Source organism: Moschus berezovskii, chromosome 15 (assembly GCF_049115385.1).
Source record: "Moschus berezovskii isolate FMDL1 chromosome 15, NW_MosBer_1.0, whole genome shotgun sequence".
Classification (NCBI taxonomy): Eukaryota; Metazoa; Chordata; class Mammalia; order Artiodactyla; family Moschidae; genus Moschus; species Moschus berezovskii.
Genome location: NC_142474.1, coordinates 55,364,656 through 55,388,995, shown reverse-complemented (window position 1 = coordinate 55,388,995; position 24,340 = coordinate 55,364,656). Strand labels below are relative to the sequence as shown.

The following is a 24,340-nucleotide window of genomic DNA, read 5'->3' as shown; positions in this document are numbered from 1 at the left end:
GCAACCCTCTCCAGTATTCTTACTTGGGAAATCCCGTGAACAGAGGAGCCTGGCAGTATACAGTCCATGTGGTTGCAAGAGAGTCAGGCACGACTGAGCAACCGAGCACACACACATGGTCTAAATTAAGCTTTAAATGATTCAGTGGTCTGAGCAAGAACAAGTCACATTGGGTATCAGGACAGGGTTGAGTCCAGGAGAGTAATGCTACCCCCAGTGGAATCAAAAGGAACTCAGAGGTCCCCAGTGTGCAGGCTGTGTAGTCACAGTGCTCTGGCACATCCTTAGTTTACATCCTTCCAGTCAATTCCGTCATAGCTCCTCTCTCTCCAGGAATCACTCCATCCATTTCTTTTTTAGCCATTCTTCCCCAGAGAACACCTTTTCACTCACTGAAAATTGCTTATAATGAGCACAAAATCCGTAACATACTCCACAAGCAGTGTGGGGCATCGCAGAGGGGAGGGCAGCCTCAAAATAAAGCAGGGCTAAGTAATTTCGTAGGCTCATGAGTGGGAGGATTATTACAACTATTTGGGAAAAGGGGAGGGGATTTCCAGGGATTGGACCACCGCCCACTTTTTGGTCTTTGATGGTCAACTTTGGAACTGTCATGGCACCTCTGGGTGTGTCATTTAGCTTGCTGGTGTGATATAATGAGCAAGTATCCTGAGAATCAAGGCCTAGTCAAGTTGACTTGTCTGCCATCTTGGATCCATTTAGCTCTAAACAGTTTATGTTGTGCCCTCAAACTATGTCATTCTTTCAAAGATTGTGCCTTGCCCCCTTCTCTCCTGTTTTAAACTCATGGGAATTAGGTCTGGTTTGGGTACTATCTATGTGAAGCAGTTCTACTACTGTGAAACTTAACAGTTAATTCCTGAAGGATTGCTCCTCAGAGAGCTCTTCCTTGATCCAAAAAGACAATGGAGAGAGCTAGTCAACCTTAGCTCCATACTTGTCAATCATCTGCGTCCTGCAAATGAGCCACATCGGAAGCTCCCTCAGACAGGAATAAAGAATCCAGTAGGTCATTCAACAGCATTTGGAACTCAGAAGAGGAGTTTCACTTCTGCCCTCTGGGGGCAATGAACTATAATCCAGACGGTCACATAGCAAAGATGGTGCCACACAGGAGCATGGGAAGTACAGAGATTCTAAGTGAAAAACTGGCCATAACGACTGGCTAATGAATACCTGAAGCAAACATGGATTTTGAAACTAGCCTGGGGTGAGAATACCTTGTTTCAAAGGCCTGAAGTCAGAGGCATTTAGGAGATGGGCCTGGGATTGTATTTCCATGCCCAGGAAAATACCTTATGGGCCAGCCAACAACATGTCTTCTCCCAAGAGAGCAGAGCATTCTGCTGGTGGTGGGAGGCAGAGATGCCCTAGATGCCTGGCCCAGGGTCCCCATCTGCTAGAGGTGCCAGCAAGTTGGTCCCTGGGAAACAGAGGAATGCAAAACTTTCATCTGAAGTTCACAGCCTGGGTTGGACTGCTGAGGCTGCTGACATGCATTCCTAGGTGAGTTGAAAGAAAAACAGAACACAAACTGCCAACAAATAGATTTAAAAACAGAAGCTGTGCTCTGGAAACATTTATTTCAAACCTCTCTCTTGTTTGTTTCATTTCCTTCCTATTTAAGTCAATTGGACTGAGGTTCTTGGACACTTGACTGAGGTTCTTGGACACTTGCTGCTTTTGTCTGCCTTGCTTTCCTGGCAAACACCTTCCAGCTTTGAGACCCTGCTTTCATGCAGCATTGATTCACTGCCCACCTGCTTATACCCCATATGCCTACCATGGCACCCACGCTTTTACAGATATTTCTGTCTGTCAGTCAGACTGCAGACTCCTTAGGAGAAGGAAGAAGTCTTACTCAGTTTGTATCCAGAACTGACAAAGTCCCTAGTACAATTGGTAGGTGAATGAATGAGTTACCTTAGAGACAGAGGCCCCTATATCAATAGAAATGCTGAAACATAAGTAGGAGTTAGGAAGAAAGGAAACAAGAACAATAAAGGATGCAGTGGAAACAGGGAGAGAGGAGACAGCAAAATGGGAAAAGTTTGAGATTATAATTATGAGAAACTGATATACAGTCATTTGGGTTTACGGCAATTTCATCGGATGGGAAAGAAAAAAGTGTGCATAACCGTATAAACTTTTTTAATAACTGGGCTTCCCTGGTGGCTCAGACGGTAAAGAATCTGCATGCGATGCAAGAGACCCTGGTTCTATCCTTGGGTCTAGAAGATTCCCTGGAGAAGGGAATAGCTATCCACTCAAGTGTTCTTTTCTGGAGAATTCCATGGACAGAGGAGCCTGGCAGGCTATTGTCCATGGGGTTGCAAAGAGTCAGACACGACTGAGCACGCATAGTCACAGTTTTGAACAATAAGCCGTAGAAATGAGATCGATGTTAATGTCATTTTGTCATTGATGACCTCATTTTGCAGCTGTTTTTTGTTTGCTTTTTTGTTTTGGGTTTTATTGTTTGTTGTTTGTTTGCCTGACTCCTGTCCTAACTAACAGTAAGCAACTCCAAGGCAAAATGAGTGCTTGGTTCTTTGTGGCAAATTCAGCCACTAACACTGCATGTATTGATTGGGTCCCTACTAAAATCTGTTGAACTCAGGAATGAATGAAAACTTTAACACTCCCAAGTTAGTCTTTACAACAACTACTGAAAGCACAGAAGAAACAACCTGAGGAACTTTTTATTTAAAATAATGTTTTTCCTTGTTAAATCAAATTACTTTTTTTTCCCCCATGTGCTGCACTGTGCATAGTTGCTTAGACTCTTTGTGATATCATGAACTGTAGCCCACCAGGCTCCTCTGTCCATGGGGATTCTCCAGGCAAGAATACTAGAATGGGTTGCCATGCCCCCCTCCAGGGGATCTTCCCAACCCAGGGATCGAACCCAGGTCTCCCACATTGCAGGAAGATTCTTTACTATCTGAGCCGCCAGAGAAACCCAAGAACACTGGAATGGGTGGACTATCCCTTCTCTAGGGGATCTTCCTGACCCAGTAATTGAACTGGGGCCTCCTGCATTGCAGGAAGATTCTTTACCAGCTGAGTTACCAGCAAAGCCCTTTTCTCCATGAACACCCTCTAACTTGATAATAATATGTACATCTTTGACTTTTATCTCAGATTTAGAAAGTAGCCAATTAAGTGCAAAATCATATGCTTTGTGCTTGAATCAGATTAACTAAAAATATCTTTTTGGTACTGAGTTCTTTGCAAATCAGGAAAAAAAAAAAACACCTTTTTTCCTTTTAGCCAGAAGCATTGCAAAGTGAGAATTGTGGGGGGAAAAATGTAAGCCATTCTTGGCAGTGTCATTAATACAGCTCAGGGTCTTAATAACGTGAACAAAATTATCTATGTACTTGTCCACATGCTATTAAAGTCACGGAGAGCAATGAAGTGAATGCATCTCTTTGTTTTCTTCAGCTCCCACTTTAATGGTATCATTTATGTTATTAATATTCTCTATTTTCTCCTGTATTTCTTAAAGTTCTGTATAAATAGTCATTCTTCCCAAAACAGCACTAGAATCATAAAAGCTCTCATTATCCTCATTTTGCAAACAGGGAAACAGAAGGATAGAGAGGCTAGTTCTTCGCCATGTGGAAAGTTCATTGAGGGGTCCAGAAAACAGGCTAGCAGGACAGTTGATAGAAAAGCGTTTCCTCTGGGTGAGTGCATTTCAAAATCAGTTTTTCTGGCTTTTTGTGTCTCAAAACTGAGCAAGAAACAGTTCATCCTTCAAAGAGAAAAAGGTATCTTGGCCCCTATTCTCGGTGTGGTCTTAAATTATTTCCATTCATTTCTAAAACAAGGGATGGATCACAAAGATGTTGGCAAGACTAAACAAAGATGAAATGAGAAAACTCTAAGAAGACTTGTATATAGTAATCCTCTCTGCTGATTTTTATTTTATTGAGTCATCCTTTAATTTATTCAGTAAACATTTGTTAGGTATTTTCAGCATGTCCAGCATGGTTCTAGGCACTGCCCATGCTAGATGAACAGAAAAAAGATACAGTGCTTGCTCTCAAGCTCCTCAGAGTCCATCAGGACAGCCAGACATATGAACAAATATGGTGCAGATTACAGTGCTTTAATCCAGGGAATCACTGAGTGCCAGGAAAGACCAGGAGAAGGCACAAACATGAAACTAAGTTTCGGGGATGGTGTCAGAAAAGGAAAGGAGGACAGAGAAGGCAGAGCAATAATAATACGAGGAGGGATTGTCCAGTGTGTGGGGATCCTAGGGGGAGGGAGGAGGCACGTGACCCAGCTGCTATAGGAGCCATTTTGTCACCACCACGGGAAACACGCAGAGGTAAGCCAAGGTCAGGGGTGGCTGAGCAGAAAGATGGAAGATGCTAGATGCTCCATGGCTTCACTGAACTGCTGCCTCAACCCATTCCAAAACCACCCGACCATGGGGCTTGTTTATAAGTAAGGTAATTCATTTACTTAGTGTCTAAATTAAAAATTTTTCTGTTTCTTGCAGCTAAAAGCATCCTAAGTGATACATGGAAGAGGAGGTTTGGGGGAAAGTTAGTTTGTCTTTGCATACATTGACTTTGAGATGACTGGAGTCCACCTGGAAGTTTTCCCAGGATAGGTGAGTCTGAGCCCACCTTTGTTAAAACATGTGTAATTATTTTTCACTACTTTGGCACACCCCATGAACAGTGAGTTGCACTTGAAGTGGTTCCATGGTCTCTTCAGGGACCCAGGTCCGTCCTTCCTGCTCCACCATCTCTAGGTCATTTGCTTTTATTTACAGGTGTGTCCTCCCCCATTTACAGGATGGCTTGGTTTTTCCTGTGGTCATGTATGGATGTGAGAGTTGGACTGTGAAGAAAGCTGATCGCCGAAGAATTGATGCTTTTGAACTGTGGTGCTGGAGAAGACTCTTGAGAGTCCCTTGGACTGCAAGGAGGTCCAACCAGTCCATTCTAAAGGAGATCAGTCCTGGGTGTTCATTGGAAGGACTGATGCTAAAGCTGAAACTCCAATACTTTGGCCACCTCATGCGACAAGTTGACTCACTGGAAAAGACTCTGATGCTGAGAGGGATTGGGGGCGGGAGGAGACGGGAACGACAGAGAATGAGATGGCTGGATGGCATCACCGACTCTGTGGACATGAGTTTGAGTGAACTCCGGGAGTTGGTGATGGACAGGGAGGCCTGGCGTGCTGTGGGGCCACAAAGAGTCGGACATGACTGAGCGACTGAACTGAAGTGAACTGAACAGCAGCACCAGACATCCCATCCAGGCAATATCTTTCAAAGCCAAATTCCAGCACATTATTCCTTGTGTTCCTTCTTGAGGGCAAAGAAAGTTTCGAAGGCCACACTCAAGAGGCGCTTAACATCTGTACGACCCTATTCAGGAATCTATATCCGGAGACAACCACAGCAAATGTTTCAAACAAGGTTAGCTAAATCTCAGTTAGAGGGGTTTTTTATTAGCCTAAGAGATTAATTTATTTATCACTTGCGAAACAAATGGTATTCAAGGTCCTTTAACTGACTAGCATTTTTGCCTTTGTAAAACAAAATATGAAAATGTGGCCAGTTCAGAAGTCCAACTCATTTATCATATCCTGGATCTTAAACTCCAGGTGGCCCTGGACCCACATCTAAATAGGCTCTGCACTCCATTTTCGTGGCTGCTGGTTTTGCCATTACAATATTGTTGCCTTCGTAGATATCATTTTATTCATGCCAAAGGGCTACCACGTAAAAAGACAAGAGCTAGGGAATGTCTTACAGCCTCAAAATCGGGGGAAGTTTCTCTTTCTGTTAGCCATCCTAACACGTGTGAAGTCATATCTCATGGTGTTTCTGGTTTGCATTTCCTTGATTAGTAGTAATTTTAAACATCTTTTCATGTATCCATTGGCCATTTGTGTGTCTTCTTTGGTGAAATGTCTGTACAGGGCCTTTGCCCATCTTTTCATTGGATTATTTGTTTAATTGGGTTTTTTTTGTTGTTGTTGTTGAATTGTTGAGTTCCTTATATATTTTGAATATTAGACTTTTATCAGATATATGATTGCAAATTTTTTCTCCCAGTCTTTTAGTTTTGCTGATTGTTTCCTTTGCATAAGGTTTTTGGTTTGATATAGTCCTACTTGTTTATTTTTGTTTTTGTTGCCTTTGCTTTTGATGTCAACTAAAAGCTCATTGCTGAGGTCCATATCAAGGGTTTCTTCCCCCGGTTTTCTTTTAGGAGATTTGAGGTTTCAGGTCTTATGTTTAAATGTTTAACCCACTTGGGGTTGATTTTTGTGTTTGGTATAAAACAAGGGTCCAGTTTCATTCTTTTGCATGTGGATGTCCAGTTTTCCCAGCACCATTTATTAAAGAGACTATCATTTCCCCATTGTGTATCCTTAGTGGCTTTGGTGAAGATTACTTGACTGATGTGATTGTTTAAAAGAGATAACTTTAAATTGGCTCTAATTACAGGTGTACATATTTATCATATTTGAACTTTTTATAAGACTGTGTTGTTTTTTATTTATTTATTTATTATTTTTGGCTGTGCTGGGTCATCGCTGCTGCACGGGCTTTTCTCTAGCTGTGGCAAATGGGGGCTACTCTCCAGCTGCAGCTCCCAGGCTCTCAAGCACAGGCTCAGAAGTTGTGACGCGCAGCCTCAGTTGCTCCACAGCATGTGGGATCTTCCCCAGACCACAGAGTGAACCCGTGTCTCCTGCACTGGCAGGTGGATTCTTTTACCACTGAGCCACCAGGGAAGCCTAAGACTGTGTTGTCTTATATGAATATATTTAAGCTTTAAAAGTAAGTTTATTATTTTGAAATTGCTGTAATTACTACGAGTGATAAGTAATGTGAGACACAGTTTTTTGAAATCTGATGTTTCAGGTTGCAGAAACTGACTTTCCTCTTGCAGGTGGTCCATTTGAGGGGAAGTTCCTCTCGTGCTGTGGACAACCAAATCATGCCTATGTGGATAGGTTCTAACAGTTGCCTGGGCTGTAATTTTCCACTTAACTGAATGTGGGAGACCCACAAACCAGCTTCACACAACGAAATCATAAACACTTCCCGTAGCAGGTCCTGTGCCCTTTGCTGAGACTCTCTCTTCCTCTAATCATCTCAAATTTCCCAACTCTCACATCCCCTGATGCGGAATTACAAAAGCAAGTGTGTCAACCTCACATTGGAAAAAGTTTTAATGTGATGAGATCTGTTTTCTTTGGAATGGAGGAACTGTGAGTGCAAAAGTAAAGGCTGTTTAGACCAGGTTAACACACGTCCTTGGCTGGGAAGAAAACCCTATAACTTCCTATGATTGATATAGCACATTCAGTCAGCTAGTCGCTATGGTTCCTGCAGGGTAAGAAATCTTAAAATTTCCAGTGTACTCAGTGAGTGAAATAGCAGATTTTTTTTCAACTAAAGTACAACCGCATGTTATATAATCAAGAGAATGGAAATCCCAACTCTACAAAAGCAGTTATTTTGAGGAAATGGGTCTTCTCAAAAAATTGGAATCTCCTTGGCGGCTCTTTGGTTAGACACTCCTAGGTCATTGCCTATGAACAAAGTAAACCCATGAAAAGGAGGGCAAAGGGTCAACTCGGTCACGGGCAGATTGCCAGGTTCTTTCTGATGAGCTGGAAATAGGTGCAGCTGAAATACAGGCTGAGCTCTTCCTTTTGTACCTCTCCCTCCCCCATATCGCAGCCTACTTAGAATACATGTACTATTCTTACCTGAATTGTAAATGTAGGAGTAACCTCATTTGAAAATGATGCTTTCAATTTTGATGAAATTATACACTAAGCTTTTATTTCTGAGTTTACAATATTATTCCACTCTGCGCTAAACTGTCTGAAAATTTTGCTTTTTTGTCATCCCCTGTAGTATTTTACAGAAGGTCTACAGTAGTCAAAGTTGTTCATTATAAATGTGCATGCTTTTATAAGGACTGTTTATTTTATTTCACTCTAAGAGAATCCAGGAAGCGATCTCTCTCTTTTCCAGTTGGGATGCAACTGAATATCTGGATTGGAAAATTCCTGTCTGAGTACACTGGGTATATCATGCACTGTCGTGCCAGTATGTTTAACATCTTCTGTAAGCAGAAACTTAGCATGGGAAGTTATCAGGGCTTAAAGTGAATGCGATGATATTCCCACCAGCTTCTTAAGATATCCTTGTTGGTACTGGCATGGGGTTGGGGTGAGGTGGTGGTTTGTTATTTTGTTAGGAGTCCCTAATAGTTCAACTGGTAAAGAATCCACCTGCAATGCAGGAGACCCTGATTCAATTCCTGGGTCAGGAACATCCTCTGGAGAAGGGATAGGCTATCCAATCCAGTATTCTTGGGTTTCCCTGGTAGCTCAGCTGGTAAAGAATCCGCCTGCAGTGCAGGAGACCTGGGTTCGATCCTTGGGTTGGGAAGATCCCATGGAGAAGGGAAAGGCAACCCACTCCAGTATTCTGGCTTGGAGAATTCCATGGACTGTATAGTTCATGGGATCACAAAGAATCGGACATGGCTGAGCAACTCACTTCACTAGGAGCATGAAAGGGAACTAGAAAACTAACATTTGATTGCATAAGTCTGTAAGTTGCTTTCTATTAGAATTGTTTTTATGTCAAATCATCTGTCTAGCAGAAAGTTTCCTTAATAGGGTTTTTTCGTTTTTTTTTTTTTTTTTTTAACAGGTAGCCTAGAATTCTGTTCTCTTCTATTAGGATCCATAGGGGAAAAGGGAAAACTTCATTCTAAAGAAATTGCAAGAATACTGGTTTTTACTAGGAAGTACAAATGCAGCTTAGCAGAGTTGTCCCTAATAATGTAAAGAGGATGCAGGGTTAGGGTGGGATGAGGGTGTGACAGAAGTTCACAGTATGATAAACTTGTGTGACACACAAGTTTACAGTATGATTCTAAATAACACTGCCCTCAATAGAAGGTATTCCCAAGGCTTGGCTTCAAGGGAACGTTAAGACACTGAAACTAAAATCAATTTTTTGAATGAGATCAGTTGCCTATGGAGGTGAATACCTCCAAGAGTTTTTCTGCTGTCAGGTATCCAGGTATCTCCAACACCAAATAACAATTAACATAACCTTGATGTAGCTTCAAGAGAGCATGGCTGGAATCTGATTCTAACCATGGAAGCTGAAACCCAGTTAATTAAACTATCCCAGGTCTTAACAAAGACTGTGCCAAGAAAAGAGGAAGGATGGGCATGGAGCCTAGACCAGTTATTGGCAGCATGAGTTCTGCACCGCCCAAGAAAGTCATGCTTAAACTGAGCTTCACAGCCTGCTGGAAAGGTTACCTTTAAAGAGGAAATGGACCAGACGCCTAACTCTACTGAGTCCTAGTTTCCCCATCAGTAAAAACAGTAGGAGGTGAGTTTAGAGACATAACGAGACATACTTTGTTAAGGACCTGTGGGCCACTGTTAAGAGTTGATTTTTACCCTGAGGGAATGAGGAATCCATTGAAGGGTTTTGATCAGAGAAATGATTGGGATTATCAGGACCAGAAAAACATCTATTTCTGCTTTATTGACTACGCCAAAGCCTTTGACTGTGTGGATCACAATAAACTGTGGAAAATTCTGAAAGAGATGGGAATACCAGACCACCTGACCTGCCTCTTGAGAAACCTATATGCAGATCAGGAAGCAACAGTTAGAACTGGATATGGAACAACAGACTGGTTCCAAATAGGAAAAGGAGTACGTCAAGGCTGTATATTGTCACCCTGCTTATTAAACTTCTATGCAAAGTACATCATGAGGAACACTGGGCTGGAAGAAGCACAAGCTGGAATCAAGCTTGCCGGGAGAAATATCAATAACCTCAGATATGCAGATGACACCACCCTTATGGCAGAAAGTGAAAAGGAACTAAAAAGCCTCTTGATGAAAGTGAAAGAGGAGAGTGAAAAAGTTGGCTTAAAACTCAACATTCAGAAAACAAAGATCATGGCATCTGGTCCCATCACTTCATGGCAAATAGATGGAGAAACAGTGGAAACAGTGTCAGACTTTATTGTTTTGGGATCCAAAATCACTGCGGATGCTGATTGCAGCCATGAAATTAAAAGACGCTTACATCTTGGAAGGAAAGTTTTGACCAACCTAGATAGCATATTAAAAAGCAGAGACATTACTTTGCCAACAAAGGTCCCGTCTAGTCAAAGCTATAGTTTTTCCACTGGTCATGTATGGATGTGAGAGTTGGACTGTGAAGAAAGCTTATCACCAAAGAATTGATGCTTTTGAACTGTGGTGTTGGAGAAGACTCTTGAGAGTCCCTTGGACTGCAAGGAGATCCAACCAGTCCATTCTAAAGGAGCTCAGTCCTGGGTGTTCATTGAAAGGACTGATGCTAAAGCTGAAACTCCAGTACTTTGGCCACCTCATGCAACGAGTTGACTCACTGGAAAAGAGTCTGATGCTGGGAGGGATTGGGGGCGGGAGAAGAAGGGGACGACAGAGAATGAGATGGCTGGATGGCATCACCGACTCGATGGACGTGAGTTTGAGTGAACTCCGGGAGTTGGTGATGGACAGGGAGGCCTGGCGTGCTGTGATTCATGGGGTCGCAAAGAGTCGGACACGACTGAGCCACTGAACTGAACTGAACTGAACACTGTAGAAGGATTAGAAGGATCAAATGAGTTTATCCATGGAAAGCATTGGTGGCTCAGATGGTAAAGCATCTGTCTACAATGCAGGAGATCTGGGTTCGATCCCTGGGTCAGGAAGATTCCCTGGAGAAAGAAATGGCAACCCACTCCAGTTCTCTTGCCTAGAAAATCCCATGGACAGAGGAGCCTGGTGTTCATGGGATCGCAAAGAGTCGGACACAACTGAGCGACTTCACTCACTACTCAAACTATTAATGGTGCTCAAAAAGTGGTAATCATGATTGCAATTATCATAATTCAGTGATATTATCAAAGTGGCTCCTCTTCACCCAGGCCAAATCATGAAGAAATAGAAAATCTGAATAGATCTATTAGTAGTAAGGAGATTGAATCAGAAACCAAAAACTTCCTAACAATGAAAAGCTTTGGGCCAGATTCACTGGTGAATTTTACCAAACATGTAAAGAGTTAACACCAATCCTTTTCAGAATCTTCCCAAAAACTGAAGACAGAGGAACACTTCCTAGCTCATTCTATAATGAGATAATTCTCTCCCTGATGTCCAATTCATTGACTCAATGGACATGAATTTGAGCAAACTTTGGGAGATAGTGGGTGGATAAAGGGACCTGGCCGTACTATAGTCCATGGGTTTGCAAAGAGTCAGCCATGACTTAGTGACTGAACAGCAATAACCAATTCAAAGATACTACAAGAAAACAAAACTAGAGACCAATATCCCTGATGACTAGTGATGCAAAAATCCTCAGCAAAATACTAGCAAACAGAATTCCTCAACATATTAAAAGGATTATACCATCACCAAGTGAAATTATACCATTTATTCCTAGAATGCAAGGATGGTTCAAAATACAAAAAAAAAAAATTAATCAGTATAACAACATATTAACAGAATGAAAGGGGAAATATGATCATATCAATTAATGCAGAAAAAGCGTTGAGAAAATTTAATACCCTTTCATGATAAAAATACTCAACAAACTAGGAATAAAAGGAAATTCAGTTCAGTTCAGTTGCTCAGTCGTGTCCGACTCTTTGCGACCCCATGAATCACAGCACGCCAGGCCTCCTTGTCCATCACCAACTCTCAGAGTTCACTCAAACTCATGTCCATCGAGTCAGTGATGCCATCCAGCCATCTCATTCTCTGTCGTCCCCGTTTAAATTACTTCATATAATAAAGGCCATATAGGAAAAACCCACATTGTAATCAATGGTAGCATCATACTTAGTGGTGGAAAGCTGGAAGTTTATAGTGTAAGATCCAGAACAAGACAAGAATATTCACTTTTGCCACTTCTATTGAACACAGTATTATTGAATAGTATTGAACTGTGGTGTTGTAGAAGACTCTTGAGAATCCCTTGGACTGCAAGGAGATCCAACTAGTCCATCCTAAAGGAGATCAGTCCTGGGTGTTCATTGGAACGACTGATGTTGAAGCAGTAACTCCAATATTTTGGCCACCTGATGTGAAGGGCTGACTCATTTGAAAAGACCCTGATGCTGGGAAAGATTGAGGGCAGGAGAAGAAGGGGATGATAGAGGATGAGATGGTTGGATGGCATCACTGACTCAATGGACATGAGTTTGGATATACTCCGGGAGTTGGTGATGGACAGAGAGGCCTGGTGTGCTGCAGTTCATGGGGTCTCAAAGAGTCGGAGATGACTGAGCGACTGAACTGAACTCATTGAAAGTTCCAGTCAGATCAATTAGACAGAAAAAGAAATAAAAGATATCCAAATTGGAGAGGAAGAAGTAAAATTATCTCTGTTCACAGATTATAATGATCTCATATGTATAAATCATAAGATTCCACAGGTATACACACAACTATTTAATAAATGTATTCAGCTAAATCACAAAATAAAAAACCTATGTACAAAATTCACCAGTTGCATTTCTATACACCAACAACGAACAATGAGAAAAGGAAATTCAGAAAACAATTCAAAAAGAATAAAATTCTTAGGGATAAACATAACCTGGAAGGCAAAAGACCTGCATACTGAAAACTACACAACATTGCTGAAAGAAATTAAAGAAGGCACAAATAAATGGAAAGACAAACTACATTCATAGATCAGAAGACCTAATATTTTTAAAACATAAATACTATCTAAAGTGATCAACATATTCAATGCAATCCCTAACAAAATCCCAATCATTTTTTTTTAATAGAAAAATCTATCCTAAAATTCATGTGGTAGTTGCTAGGGAGTAGGAAGAGGGGCCAATGGGGCCAATGGGGAGTCAGTGTTTTATGGACACAGAATTTGAGCTGGAAAAGATGAAAAAGGTTCTGGAGAAGGATGGTAGTGATGGTTGCAGAACAGCGTGGAAGCAGTGACAGCCTGAGCCTGCGAGACTTCGACCAGACCACCACTTGGGTCCTCGGTATGTCTGGGTTACCACTTCTCTGTCTAGTAGCAAAGCCAGCCTGTTACAAAAAGCAGTGCAGTTAGCAGCTCCAGTATGGGCTCTGTCTCCCTTCCCTTTTGTAAAACCAACTTTTAGTTAAAATACCCAGGAATGATTTCCTGAACCACATTTACTTTCTCTTCCTGTGCCACGATGACTACTTTGTTGAAGAAACAACTAGATGAAAACCTACTGCTGCTATAGAAAGGTTTTCTGACACTACCGAACTAGTCTGAAGCCCTTAGTTGGGAATACCCCTGTGGTCCAGTGGTTTTAATAAAACTCCACACTTCCAATGCATGGGGCTTGGGTTGAATTCCTGGTGTGAGAACTAAGATCCCATATGCCTCATAACATGGCAAACAAACAAAAAAAGAGAATCCCTTAGTTGCTTCAAGTGGGAGCTGTGTCTTTCTTACACTGCCAGCTTTGTTAATGGAGAGGGAAAGACAAGAAATAGCACCATTCATCTAGGAAGAGGGCAGAGTTGAGTCCGATGTGCAGTGATAAAAGAACAAAGTAGAAACCCTTCTCCTCCATATATTCCATCCCCCGCTTGTCTTCCCAAGGCTAAAATGAGAGTCTCTTCCATGTGCTCCTATGGCATCCGGTGTTGACCCATTAGCCTTCTCATACTGCACTGATACGCCTGTTTACCTGCCTGTTTACCCAACTGCATCTCCTCCCACTAGAATGTGAGCAGCTTCACAGCCTGTATCTTAACCTCTCTTGGTTTCTACCACTAGGGCTGTCCAGGCACAGAGTAAAAACACAGTACTTCTTGGCGGAAAAAGTCAATATCCTCCTACTCTTCCATTGGCTCCATAATCCAACTCATTATAAGACTTTTCTACTTCATGACCACTAAGAAAGAAAAAAATGTACACCCGGGGAACACATGTACACCCGGGGCAGATTTGTGTCAATGTAAGGCAAAACCAATATAATATTGTAAAGTAATTAGCCTCCAATAAAAAAATAATAAAATAAAATAATAATAATAAAAATTTTTTAAAAAAGAAAAAATTATAATCAGAAGATAGCATCAATTATAAGACACATTCCAAGTTTGGGATTGTTGTCACCATCCTGGATGAGGGAAGAGACCACCACGAAAGGATGAAGACTAACTGGTACCACTTCATAAATACAGATGTGCACACATCTATTTACACAAACGAAAACCTTTCCTTTTTAATTAGTTCACTTGCCTCCCTATCTTGAGCTGTCCTGCTCAGACCAGATGTTGTTTCAAATTTAAATGACTCACCCTCCTGTCTAAACCCCAGGAAACTAAAGACAAATAGAGGGACTCATTTCTCAGCTATGATTATGTTCTGAGGCTGAGCTCTTTTTAAAAAAAAAAAAAAAAAGTATTATCTGTTGCCTCTACCAAGACAGCTTAAGTGATGAGGATCAGTGCATCCAAAAAGGAAATATTTTTGCCTCCAGGCAAGACTGTAATAAAAGAAGCTCATTCATCATCTGCTGAAGAGAAACATGTCACAACAAAATTACTAGGTAATGAAAAATGTGGGCAGTCCTGTGGCACTTCTAATCCTAAGATCTCAAAGCAGTCCCCCACTGTTGTTCACAAAGCCTTGTCATCAGCCGGACACAAAGTAGGAAGCATCTCTTTCCATAGTGTTGTACACTATGAAACTAAGAGAAAACAATGTTAAGCAAATTAATAAAAACAGCTATTATTATATACACAGACACGTTTATCTATAATCATGTACACATACATGCACACATAAAATTTTAATTAACTGCAAATCAAGTGAGATCACATAAGAATCAGTTCAGTTCAGTTCAGTCGCTCAGTCGTGTCCGACTCTCCGCAACCCCATGAATCACAGCATTCCAGGCCTCCCTCTCCATCACCAATTCCCGGAGTTCACTCAAACTCATGTCCACAGAGTCGGTGATGCCATCCAGCCATCTCATTCTCTGTCGCCCCCTTCTCCTACTTGTAAATCCTCAAACACCACACAAATAATAATAAGCAGTGGAAGCATGTTATAATTCAGAGGATAGACTTTGGAATCAAACAGAACTGGGCTTTAATCCTGGGTCATTTCCTCCCTCTGTGAACCAGGGCAAGTGTCTTACCCTCTCTGAGCATCAGTGTTCTCCTCTGTAAAATGGGAATCATAAGAATAGTCCCCTCATTGTAACCAGGTAACGATGGAATATTCTGTGTAAAGCACTTAGAAGAATGGCTGGCATACAGCAAGTACTCTGTAAATGTTAGCTCCTCAAATCTGAACCAAAGAGAAGCAATCTACCATGCCCATGGAATCCCCTTCCTCTTGTACATCCTGATGACTGAATTTTGCCGTGTTCCATTTCATCACTCCCAGTTTGATCTTGCCTTCCTCCCTACTGTTTGGAACCCAGAGTCCACTGTGGGATCCTTTCTTCTCTGCCCCTCCCACCCCACCTTCCTGTTGTATCTTCTGTGACCATCCTCAGGCCCAGATAATTCCAATGGCCTCTCAGCTCCAGTCTTCCCAACTTTAATCCCTCCTACATGGGTCCATCTATCTTCCCAGATTGAAATCCCAGGCATGACAGTCCCCTGCTCAAAATTCTCAAAGCTTCCCTACTGCCTTCTCATGATAGCATTCAAAACACTTTGGGCCTCATTTTGCCTTTCCAGGTGTCTCTCCAACTTGGCCAGCCTGATGCACCTGCCTATTCCTGTGCTGCATCCCCCACATTCAAGCTTCTGTTCACACACTTTCCTTTTCTGGCAAGGTCCTTCCCTTCATCTTTGCCTTTAAAAATCCTAACCCTCCTTCTAGACCCATCCCAAATTTCACCTCCCCTACAATGTACCTTTCCAGACACTCCAACGTCCTTGAACCATCATGTCTATCTCTCTTTGGGGGCACTTACATTCAACCTTGCAGCGTGTGTGATGGCTGGTTCCGTCAAAAGCCCTGCCTCACCTCTTTGGTCTATCCTTAACTTTGCTCATACCAGTAGACAATAGATAGGGATGTTACCCTGCTGGTTTAATTGCTTATATTTGAATACACTTATTTATCCAGAACCCCTGTGTCACATATAAAACAGAAAGATGAAATCGAATCAACCCCTATACTTGCTGCTATGTTTTTAGCAACATATGGTAGGTGCTGAATTGCTGGAATCTCTACCCAAAAGAAATTCTTCCAGCTCATTAAAATAGTACATCATTAGTTCCTTTAACTAATGCAACAAATATAATCTTAGCCATGACATCCACTATGCTGACTATGGTATTACTATTAAAATATCTTACTCTGGATCAACTGAAAAAATTGAACAAAAATTATTTGATGTTCTGTTTATTTTGGATTTTGATTTAGAAAAAAAAATTATAGTTCTTGCTCTAACAGAGGGCTTGGTGAAATCCTTGGTTCAATCTCAGAATAGAAAGATGTGGACCGTAGAGCTGAGCTTCAGTCATTTATTATAAGCCTGTAGAATGTCAAATGAAACTATTTTTAAAATCATGTTTTGACCCTGTCTTCACTCTTTGGCAGTTTTCACTGCTTAATGAGACTTCTTAGGTTCAAACCAGCAAGTCAGATGAAAAGTGATTTTGTTAGACTAGATAGAAAAAATGATCTTGAAAGAAATCAGAATATCTTAATAGTGGATCCTCTCATTTTTTTCAATCTGGTCCTAAGCAAAATGGCCAGGAATACAACCACAAAATGCTCAAGGAGTATCTTTGGAAAACATCATTCAAGAAAGCTTTCCTCTATACTGCCTCTCCAAATTGAGATTACCAAGAACTCTGAAATGATTTTGTAGCTCAATCCAATAAGAATATTTACCAGTTAAAATTCAGTAATGCCAGAAACAGGAAAGTAGATATATAAATAACTCAAGAGGCTGCCTGTTAAAAGCAGCAGCACCATTTCTTTTTCCCCCCAAATAACTCCTGCCTGCAAGTTTCAGAAAATGATTACTTCCTCTCACTAGTAAGAGTTCCCCTGATGTTTTACTCACTAATAATGCTAAACAGGTTCGTTTCCATTTGTTTGACCTTCACCAAACATGAAATTCTCTCCCAACTCCATTTCTTCTACAACAGCATTGGGAACACTCACCACGGGCATTTCAATAATTGATGGTCTGGGAACAGAAGGCTGAAAAGTAACTGTTTCATGAACGGATCCTCCATCCGGAGACCCAGGCAGATCCTCAGGGGTGTCAGCGGGCTGGACGGCAGAGTGGTTGCTTGAATTCCGCTTTGTGCCGCCATTTGTCTCTGAATGGGCACCTGAATCTCGCCTTTTCTCTGCGGTGCCTTCTTCACCTCGCGGGTGACTTGGGTGTCGGCCCGCTTTGGCCTTGGGCTGAACATGGATGGTGGAACGGGTATCAGCTGCGGTGGCCTGATCTAAGGGAGCAGTCTCCCTTGTGTTCCCAAAACAAGCAAGCAGAGCCGAGCATGGGAACGGATGCATCCTTGCAGACGGAGACTTCAGTCTTTCAGCCAGCCTTGCCTTCCACGTGGACATGACCTGCAGAGGAACATTGCAGAGTTCATGGGGGAAAGGAAATTGTGCAGGGATTCTGATCACCTCGTTTCCTTATAGCAACCGTTTCCTTACCTGAAAAGGACTTTTAGCGGTTGCCCCCGAATAGAAGGTTAGGAAATGGCCAGGGCACCCGCCCTGAGAATCACTCGGCAGCCAACCCCTGCTTCGGACGCGTCCATCCCTGGCGATTTCACGCTCTTCCTTCCTTGATGCTGTCAGTGGCTAAAGAAAGCTGTCTGTGAGGCATGTGGTTGGCTTGAGTTACAGTCCCTGGGCAGGGCAGACGCTTCAGTGTAAGGTAGTGCCAAGTCAATGGACAGCTGCTTCAGATTACCTTGGAGGCATAAAGATAATGTAGCTGATAGCAGCCGCCATAATAGCGTCAGCCCACGTATCAATAACATCACAACAGCCACATAACCTTCTTCAGTTACCCCCTTCAAATATTTATTCCCCCCAACAAAACAAAACCACCCAGTTACCCATCATGAATGAAGACCCCAAGAGGGTCCTCGACCCTGGTAGCTGCTTCATTATTAAAATAGGAGGTGGACTTGAACCTTTTGTCTGGAGAGGTTCATGTCGTGTCTGATGTCTCCAGGACTTTTTTCTATCTTTTCTGAATCTTCTCCCAAACAGGCTTCCTGTATTCAGGATCCATATTTTCCCTCTTCTAACTCTAAATAAGACTTTGCTGACTTGTTTTATTCCTGGAGTAGGAAATAGCAACCTGCTCCAGTATTCTTGCCTGGGAATCCTATGGCCAGAGGAGTCTGGCAGGCTACAGTCCATGGGGTCACAAAGAATAGGACATGAATAAGCACACACACAAAATTTGCTTTTTTTACAGTCCATGCTGTCGCTGATTAATTTTCAACAACACCAAAAAAATAATATTTGTGATAGTGTAAGCAGTTAACACAAATATTATGCATGTGTGAGTGTGTGTTCTGTCCATCTACTATGTATATTACTAAACTTTGGAAAATGATGCCCTTTTGAGCATAGATCTTCTATTTTTCAGCACATTAATATGTGAGTGGTAAAAAAATAATAAATTATAACCACATTCCAAGACAATGCTCAAAAAAATTGAGATTTTTTTTCCTTAGCCAAGCATCTGCTAGGAATGTTAGAGAAATATAATACTGTAATGGTTTTCCCATTAATAGTGACTTTTAGGTCAAGATTTCAGGGTATATTGGCAATTCTAATTTATTGTTTTGCTCTCTCTTTTAATATAATGTCAAGATGTGCTTTTAAGCTCAAACAGGTGGTAAATTTTATATCATGAATTCCCATTTTGTGGAGATAGAAACTGATTCATTGAAACTTCAAGATTCTAACAGAAGATTAGGCTGTTGAGAAAGGCCAGTTGAAAGCTCAAGACCCCTGCTATTCTATCTGGTCTCTGAGCCCCACTGGACCTGACAAGTCTCTCACTGAAATAACAGGCTTCCCTGGTGGCTCAGTGGTAAAGAATCCTCCTGTCAATGTAGGAGACACAGAAGGCACGGGTTTGATGACTGGGTTGGGAAGATCCCTTGAGGAGGAAACGGCAACCCACTCCATTTTTCTTCCCTGGAAAAATCCCATGGACAGAGGAGCCTGGTGGGCTACAGTCCATGATGTTGCAATAGAGTTTGACTCAACTGAGCAAGCGTTGGGAATATTGTCCCTAGCAGGCAGCCATATTCATAACACAGAGGTCAGATATGGTCGGAGGGAGAGTACATGCAACATCAAATGTGGACTTTAATTTTAGTCTTGACCAAATTTTGTAAATAAAATCTAAAAAGCTATCATTTACTTAAAGGTTACTGTGTAACAGTCTCTGTACTCACCCAGGTATTTCAGACTTCCCAGTCTGAAGAGATCATTCACCTTTTAATGCCCAAGTACAAGCAGTACAAATCCCTTTTCATGGAAGCAGGAAGTCCAGGCTTTTAGCAGGCTCCCCCACCAGGTGTTTCTGAGCCGCCTTGGAACCTGCGTCTTGTGTCTCCTCTGCAGTGTTTGCTACCATGTCCTCAGGCGGGGTGACTCGGTGACCCTCCCTCCTGTGCTCCCCCTCCTCAGGACCCTTCCCCCAAACGGCTCACAACAAAGGGAGGCTGGTGGTTAACAAGACTTTACTGAGGGTCCGAGGTGACAGGAAGGAATTCAAGAGGAGAAAAAAAATCATTCTTTAAACCTGGTTTTGTTCACCCATTCATTTATTCATTCAACTATGTGCTGAGCACCTTCTAGAACAGCAGCTTTCCCATGGCTATATTCTGTAGACTAGTGGGTAAGAATGCTCCAAGCCCCTCCCTGAGGTCTCCTGTCTTGAACTTGCAGCCCTGCTGTGGGGACACCGTAACCTGGGTGGTACCCACACCCACACCCAACAAGGAGCTTGTGCAGGATCACAAGCCAGGGGGCAGCTCTGGCCCCTGGGAATAGTGGCTTATTTTTATCAGTGTTGTTGTGAAGTTCGACCTAGAATAACAACATTAACAGATAATGATTATTGAGTGTTTTTTATCAGACATGAACTTCAGCAGATTAACTCATTTAATCCTCACGACCCTAAGAGAAAGGTGATATTATTAATTCTCATTTTTACCCATTAGAAAAATGAGACACAGAAACTTAAGTAACTTGTCCAAGGTCACAGCATTGCCAAGGAAGAGAAGCAGGATTATGAACCCAAGCAGCTTGGCCCCAGAGTTCATGCTTTTAATTACTGTACAGTATCACTTTCCAAACACACACACGCAATCCAAAGAGGAACTTCCTAATAACCTTCAATCCAACACTCTACCTCTATGAACTTATTCTATTAATATAAATACACATGTGCATAGAAATGTCTCTAAGAATGTTTATGGCAGCAGTGTTTGTAATCACAAAGGTAATTGTTAATCAGTAGAACACAAGTTAACTTATAAGAAAATAGCCATACAATTGAATACAATGCATCTATTAAGGAGAAGAATGTAGAGCCTTCCAGTTTAACATGATGGACTGATGGAGCACCTATATTTATATCATTGCCTTTCTAAGAAAGCATTAGGATAATAGTAATGGAATCTCTTCAAAAGCTGAAGTTCACAACACTAAAGAGAATAGAAAGGAGGCCACTAATATACAAGAAAACTCAACAAGTTTCTGTATAAGAAAAAGCAGATGAACCCGTACTAATTAATTTTTAAAATAAAGCAGAAAGCCAGCATACTGAGTGGTACCTCATGGAAGCTCTTGGCTTGGATAGTAGAACTGAAGTGAGTGAAAGTTGCTCAGTTGTGTCCGACTCTTTGCAACCCCATGGACTATTCAGTCTGTGGAATTCTCCAGGCCGGAATACTGGAGTGGGTATCTGTTCCCTTCTCCAGCAGATCTTCCTGACCCAGGAATCAAACCAGGGTCTCCTGCATTGCAGGCAGATTCTTTACCAACTGAGCTATCAGGGGAGCCCATGGAACTGAAGAGTAGGTCTGAAAATGTGGGTCTGAATATGTAAGTCAAAAGTTCCTATCCCTCTTCTACCTGTGGGAAGACTATTAAATAAATAAATAAAAGAATGAATGAATGCTCAAATAAATAAACAAATGAATAAATACAATAAAAATTATGGTAGGAGTCAGGGTCTTATTTAAACATCTAAATTATTCAATGAACTGTGTAATCAGTTCTTATCTAAACTATTGATTGAATTGTTTAATGAACTAGTCAGGATAACTAGTGTGGATGTCAATATCCAAGAATAAAGCCCCTCTTGTTCTTTAACTAGATGCCACATCATGGCAGAAAGCTCCCTGCCAGTTCACTGAAAGTGCACAGGTCAGTTGATAAATCACACCAACATTCACAGAGCTCCCTGTCAACTTCAGACTCCTCTCTTAGGTAAAAATAGAAATCATAACACATCACCAGACAAGTGAGAAGAACTGCAACATCAATGACAGCAACCAAGAAAAAGATCCAAACGGCAAGGACAGGGGAATGTCAGCAGAGTAGGCAACCACATCTGCCACTCAGAGTCAGGGGCAAGTTTGCAGCAAACTACACTGCAGCTAGATTCTGAGTGATGGGAGGATCTTTGCAACTTAAACCAAGAACATTCTCTGAGTCTGCAGGAGTCACAACAGGAAGCCTAGAGAATCTGAGAACGTTCATTCACTCTGCTGTAAAAACTGCTTACGTAGCTATAATATAAACACGATTCACACTTCTTGAACTCTCAAGATTAGTATACAGGCCAGTAGTGGCAAACTGGTGGCTCTCAAGCAAAATTAAGCCTCCAGAGGTGTTTTGTATAGCTGATGACGTTTTTAAAACTTTATTGCACCTCTGTTAGATCACAGAAACTACCACTCTGTTTCCTTCACTCAGTTCACAAGTTTATGTAAACGGAAACCTGAAGAGTTTGTGGTCCAGGGTAGGCATTTGTTATTTTTGATGCCCAGCATCCTTTCCCTCTTTCTTTTGATTTCCTTTGGAGGAACCCCTTCTGTGCCTTGGTTGGAGCTCCAGACCGAATGGTTCCAGAGGTGGTGATTAGATAATCGGCATATCCAGGGCCCTGAGTTCCAGCAATGGGTTCAGAGATGAGCCTGAGAACACAGTGTTCCAATCCTAAAGAATCCTGAAGTTTGACTGGGAAGAAACTTCCTCTCTTTCCACTGAATTTATTGGATTTGAGCTTGAGCAAGTGAAAATCTGGAGCAGGTGCCAACATCTTGCCTTCTTGACTGGAGAGAAAGAAGCTAAGTCCTGACAACACCTTTAAATGAAGCTTTGCATCAGGCTGCATTTTCCCCCAATGCTTTGCTGCTATATGAGCAAACTTCCTTTCCTTTTCCTTTTTCATTTGAGCTTTCTGTCACTCCCTACTGAAAGAGTTCAAATCAATATATGACCTGCAGGGCTTCACTGGTGGCTCAGCTGGTAAAGAATTCACTTATAATGCAGGAGACCTGGGTTCAATCCCTGGGTTGGGAAGATCCTCTGGAGAGGATCACACACTCCAGTATTCTGACCTGGAGAACTCCATGGACTATATAGTCCGCGTGTACCAGCAAATCACAGGAGAAGACTTCATTATGGTTACAGCACAGAATGAAGACATAATCCACCTTGACAATGGCAAGATAAAGGGGGAGCTGAGTGACTCTACAAAAGGGGAAAGTTTCAAAGAAGAAGATATAAGTAGAGAGAAGGGTTAGGTTTGCTCATGTTCTTATATTTCAAAGTCAGGAAATGCTTTCTATGGTGGATGCAAAAAGAAATAGTTAGGTGCGGTGTTGGAGACTGCTGAGGTCACCAAAGAGAGGATTGTAAATAGAGATGGAGCAGTACTGGGAAGAGATAGTGTGGTGTAAGTGCTAAATGCTCACCTATCTTATTAGAAAAGTAATGGATAATGTCTAGCACTGATAAACAGAGACATAAGCATGTTAGTTAGTGGGATGGTTCATCATCCATCAGAGCAGACTGTCAATAGATAATATTTTAAGTCAATAAATTAAGGAATATAAACATTTCACTTATAATACAGTGCTGTTTATCAGAAAAACTAAAAGACAGATAAAAAGTTGCCTTGGAGCAAGGCAAGAGGTGAGGAGATGAGACAGACAGTTCTCTTCTGTTATGAACCCTTATGTATGGTTCATGGTAAAATCATGTGCAAGTTTTATTTTAATACATTTTTTTTAAAAAAAAAGGAATAGAGTCAATTTATATGTCACAATATGGGAAATCCTCAAGATACATTTTGAATGACAAAGCAAATTGGAAACAAGTTATATATAATATGTTCCCAATTGTATATAGGGATATATATAGATATATACATGTGTGTGTTTACATCTATGTAGAAAATTCGCAGAAGTATGCCCTAAAATGTTAGTATCTGTCTCTGGAGCGAGGGCGTCTCAGTAAATGTCTGGCCTGGTAAGGAGACACTTTTCATGGTTTACCCTAGTGCTTGAATTTTTTTTAACTTTATGCAAGTATTTTTCAATTAAAAAAAAACTAGCTTAGAAGCATTCCAAGGTAACATGGTAACACAACGTAATTATTTCTAGGCAGAGTCTCAGATAAAAGTTGAACACTTAGCTGAAATGACGTCTCCAAAGAGAAGACTGACAGGGCTGATATCAGTCACCCAAGAGTGAATGAAGTCATTCTGTGCCATCATCAGAATGCCTTAAGGATGTGAATCACTTTCCGTACAGAACTCCGAGGTGAAACACTAACGGGAGGGACATATTTATTTAAATGATGTTAATATATTGAGAAGCCGCTGTGTGTCAGATTCTGAGTTTGGTGTTGTCATGAGCATGAGCCAAACAAGACAGGATCCTTGCTTTTCTGGGGCTCCCAGGCCAGTGGGACATGTGAGAGTGTGTCAAGTGGTAAGGGAAGCCCGCTGGCTCCTGGAAACGAAATGGGATGTGCAGGGAAGGATGACTGACCCACAGCCGAGGTCTGCAGACTTTCACTTTCTCCTTGGGGATCCCACTCATCACTGCCCTACCACACAACCTGGGAGTGGCAGAGGGGAAGAGGCCCTGCCCTCCCCTTCACAAATCTAGCCCAGGAAAACCACACCTGTCTCTTCTCTTCCACGGCTCAGCTAATACTAGCCTATGGTTGTGATGGTTGATTTTAGGTGACAAC

At 41.8% G+C, this 24,340-nt stretch overlaps 1 protein-coding gene across 1 annotated transcript in view; it reads right to left on the bottom strand.

Annotated features, from left to right (window-relative positions):
• The window catches only part of FAM107B (family with sequence similarity 107 member B), a 210,207-nt gene extending 192,338 nt beyond the window's left edge, over positions 1 to 17,869 (bottom strand). Inside the window, exons 1-2 of the mRNA XM_055429061.2 lie at positions 17,747 to 17,869; positions 17,240 to 17,656 (exon numbers count right to left, since the gene is read on the bottom strand). Of these exons, the coding sequence (XP_055285036.2) occupies positions 17,240 to 17,653 (414 nt within the window). The 5' untranslated portion in view covers positions 17,654 to 17,656; positions 17,747 to 17,869. The remainder of the gene's footprint in view (positions 1 to 17,239; positions 17,657 to 17,746) is intronic.
• Positions 17,870 to 24,340: the final 6,471 nt, after the last annotated feature.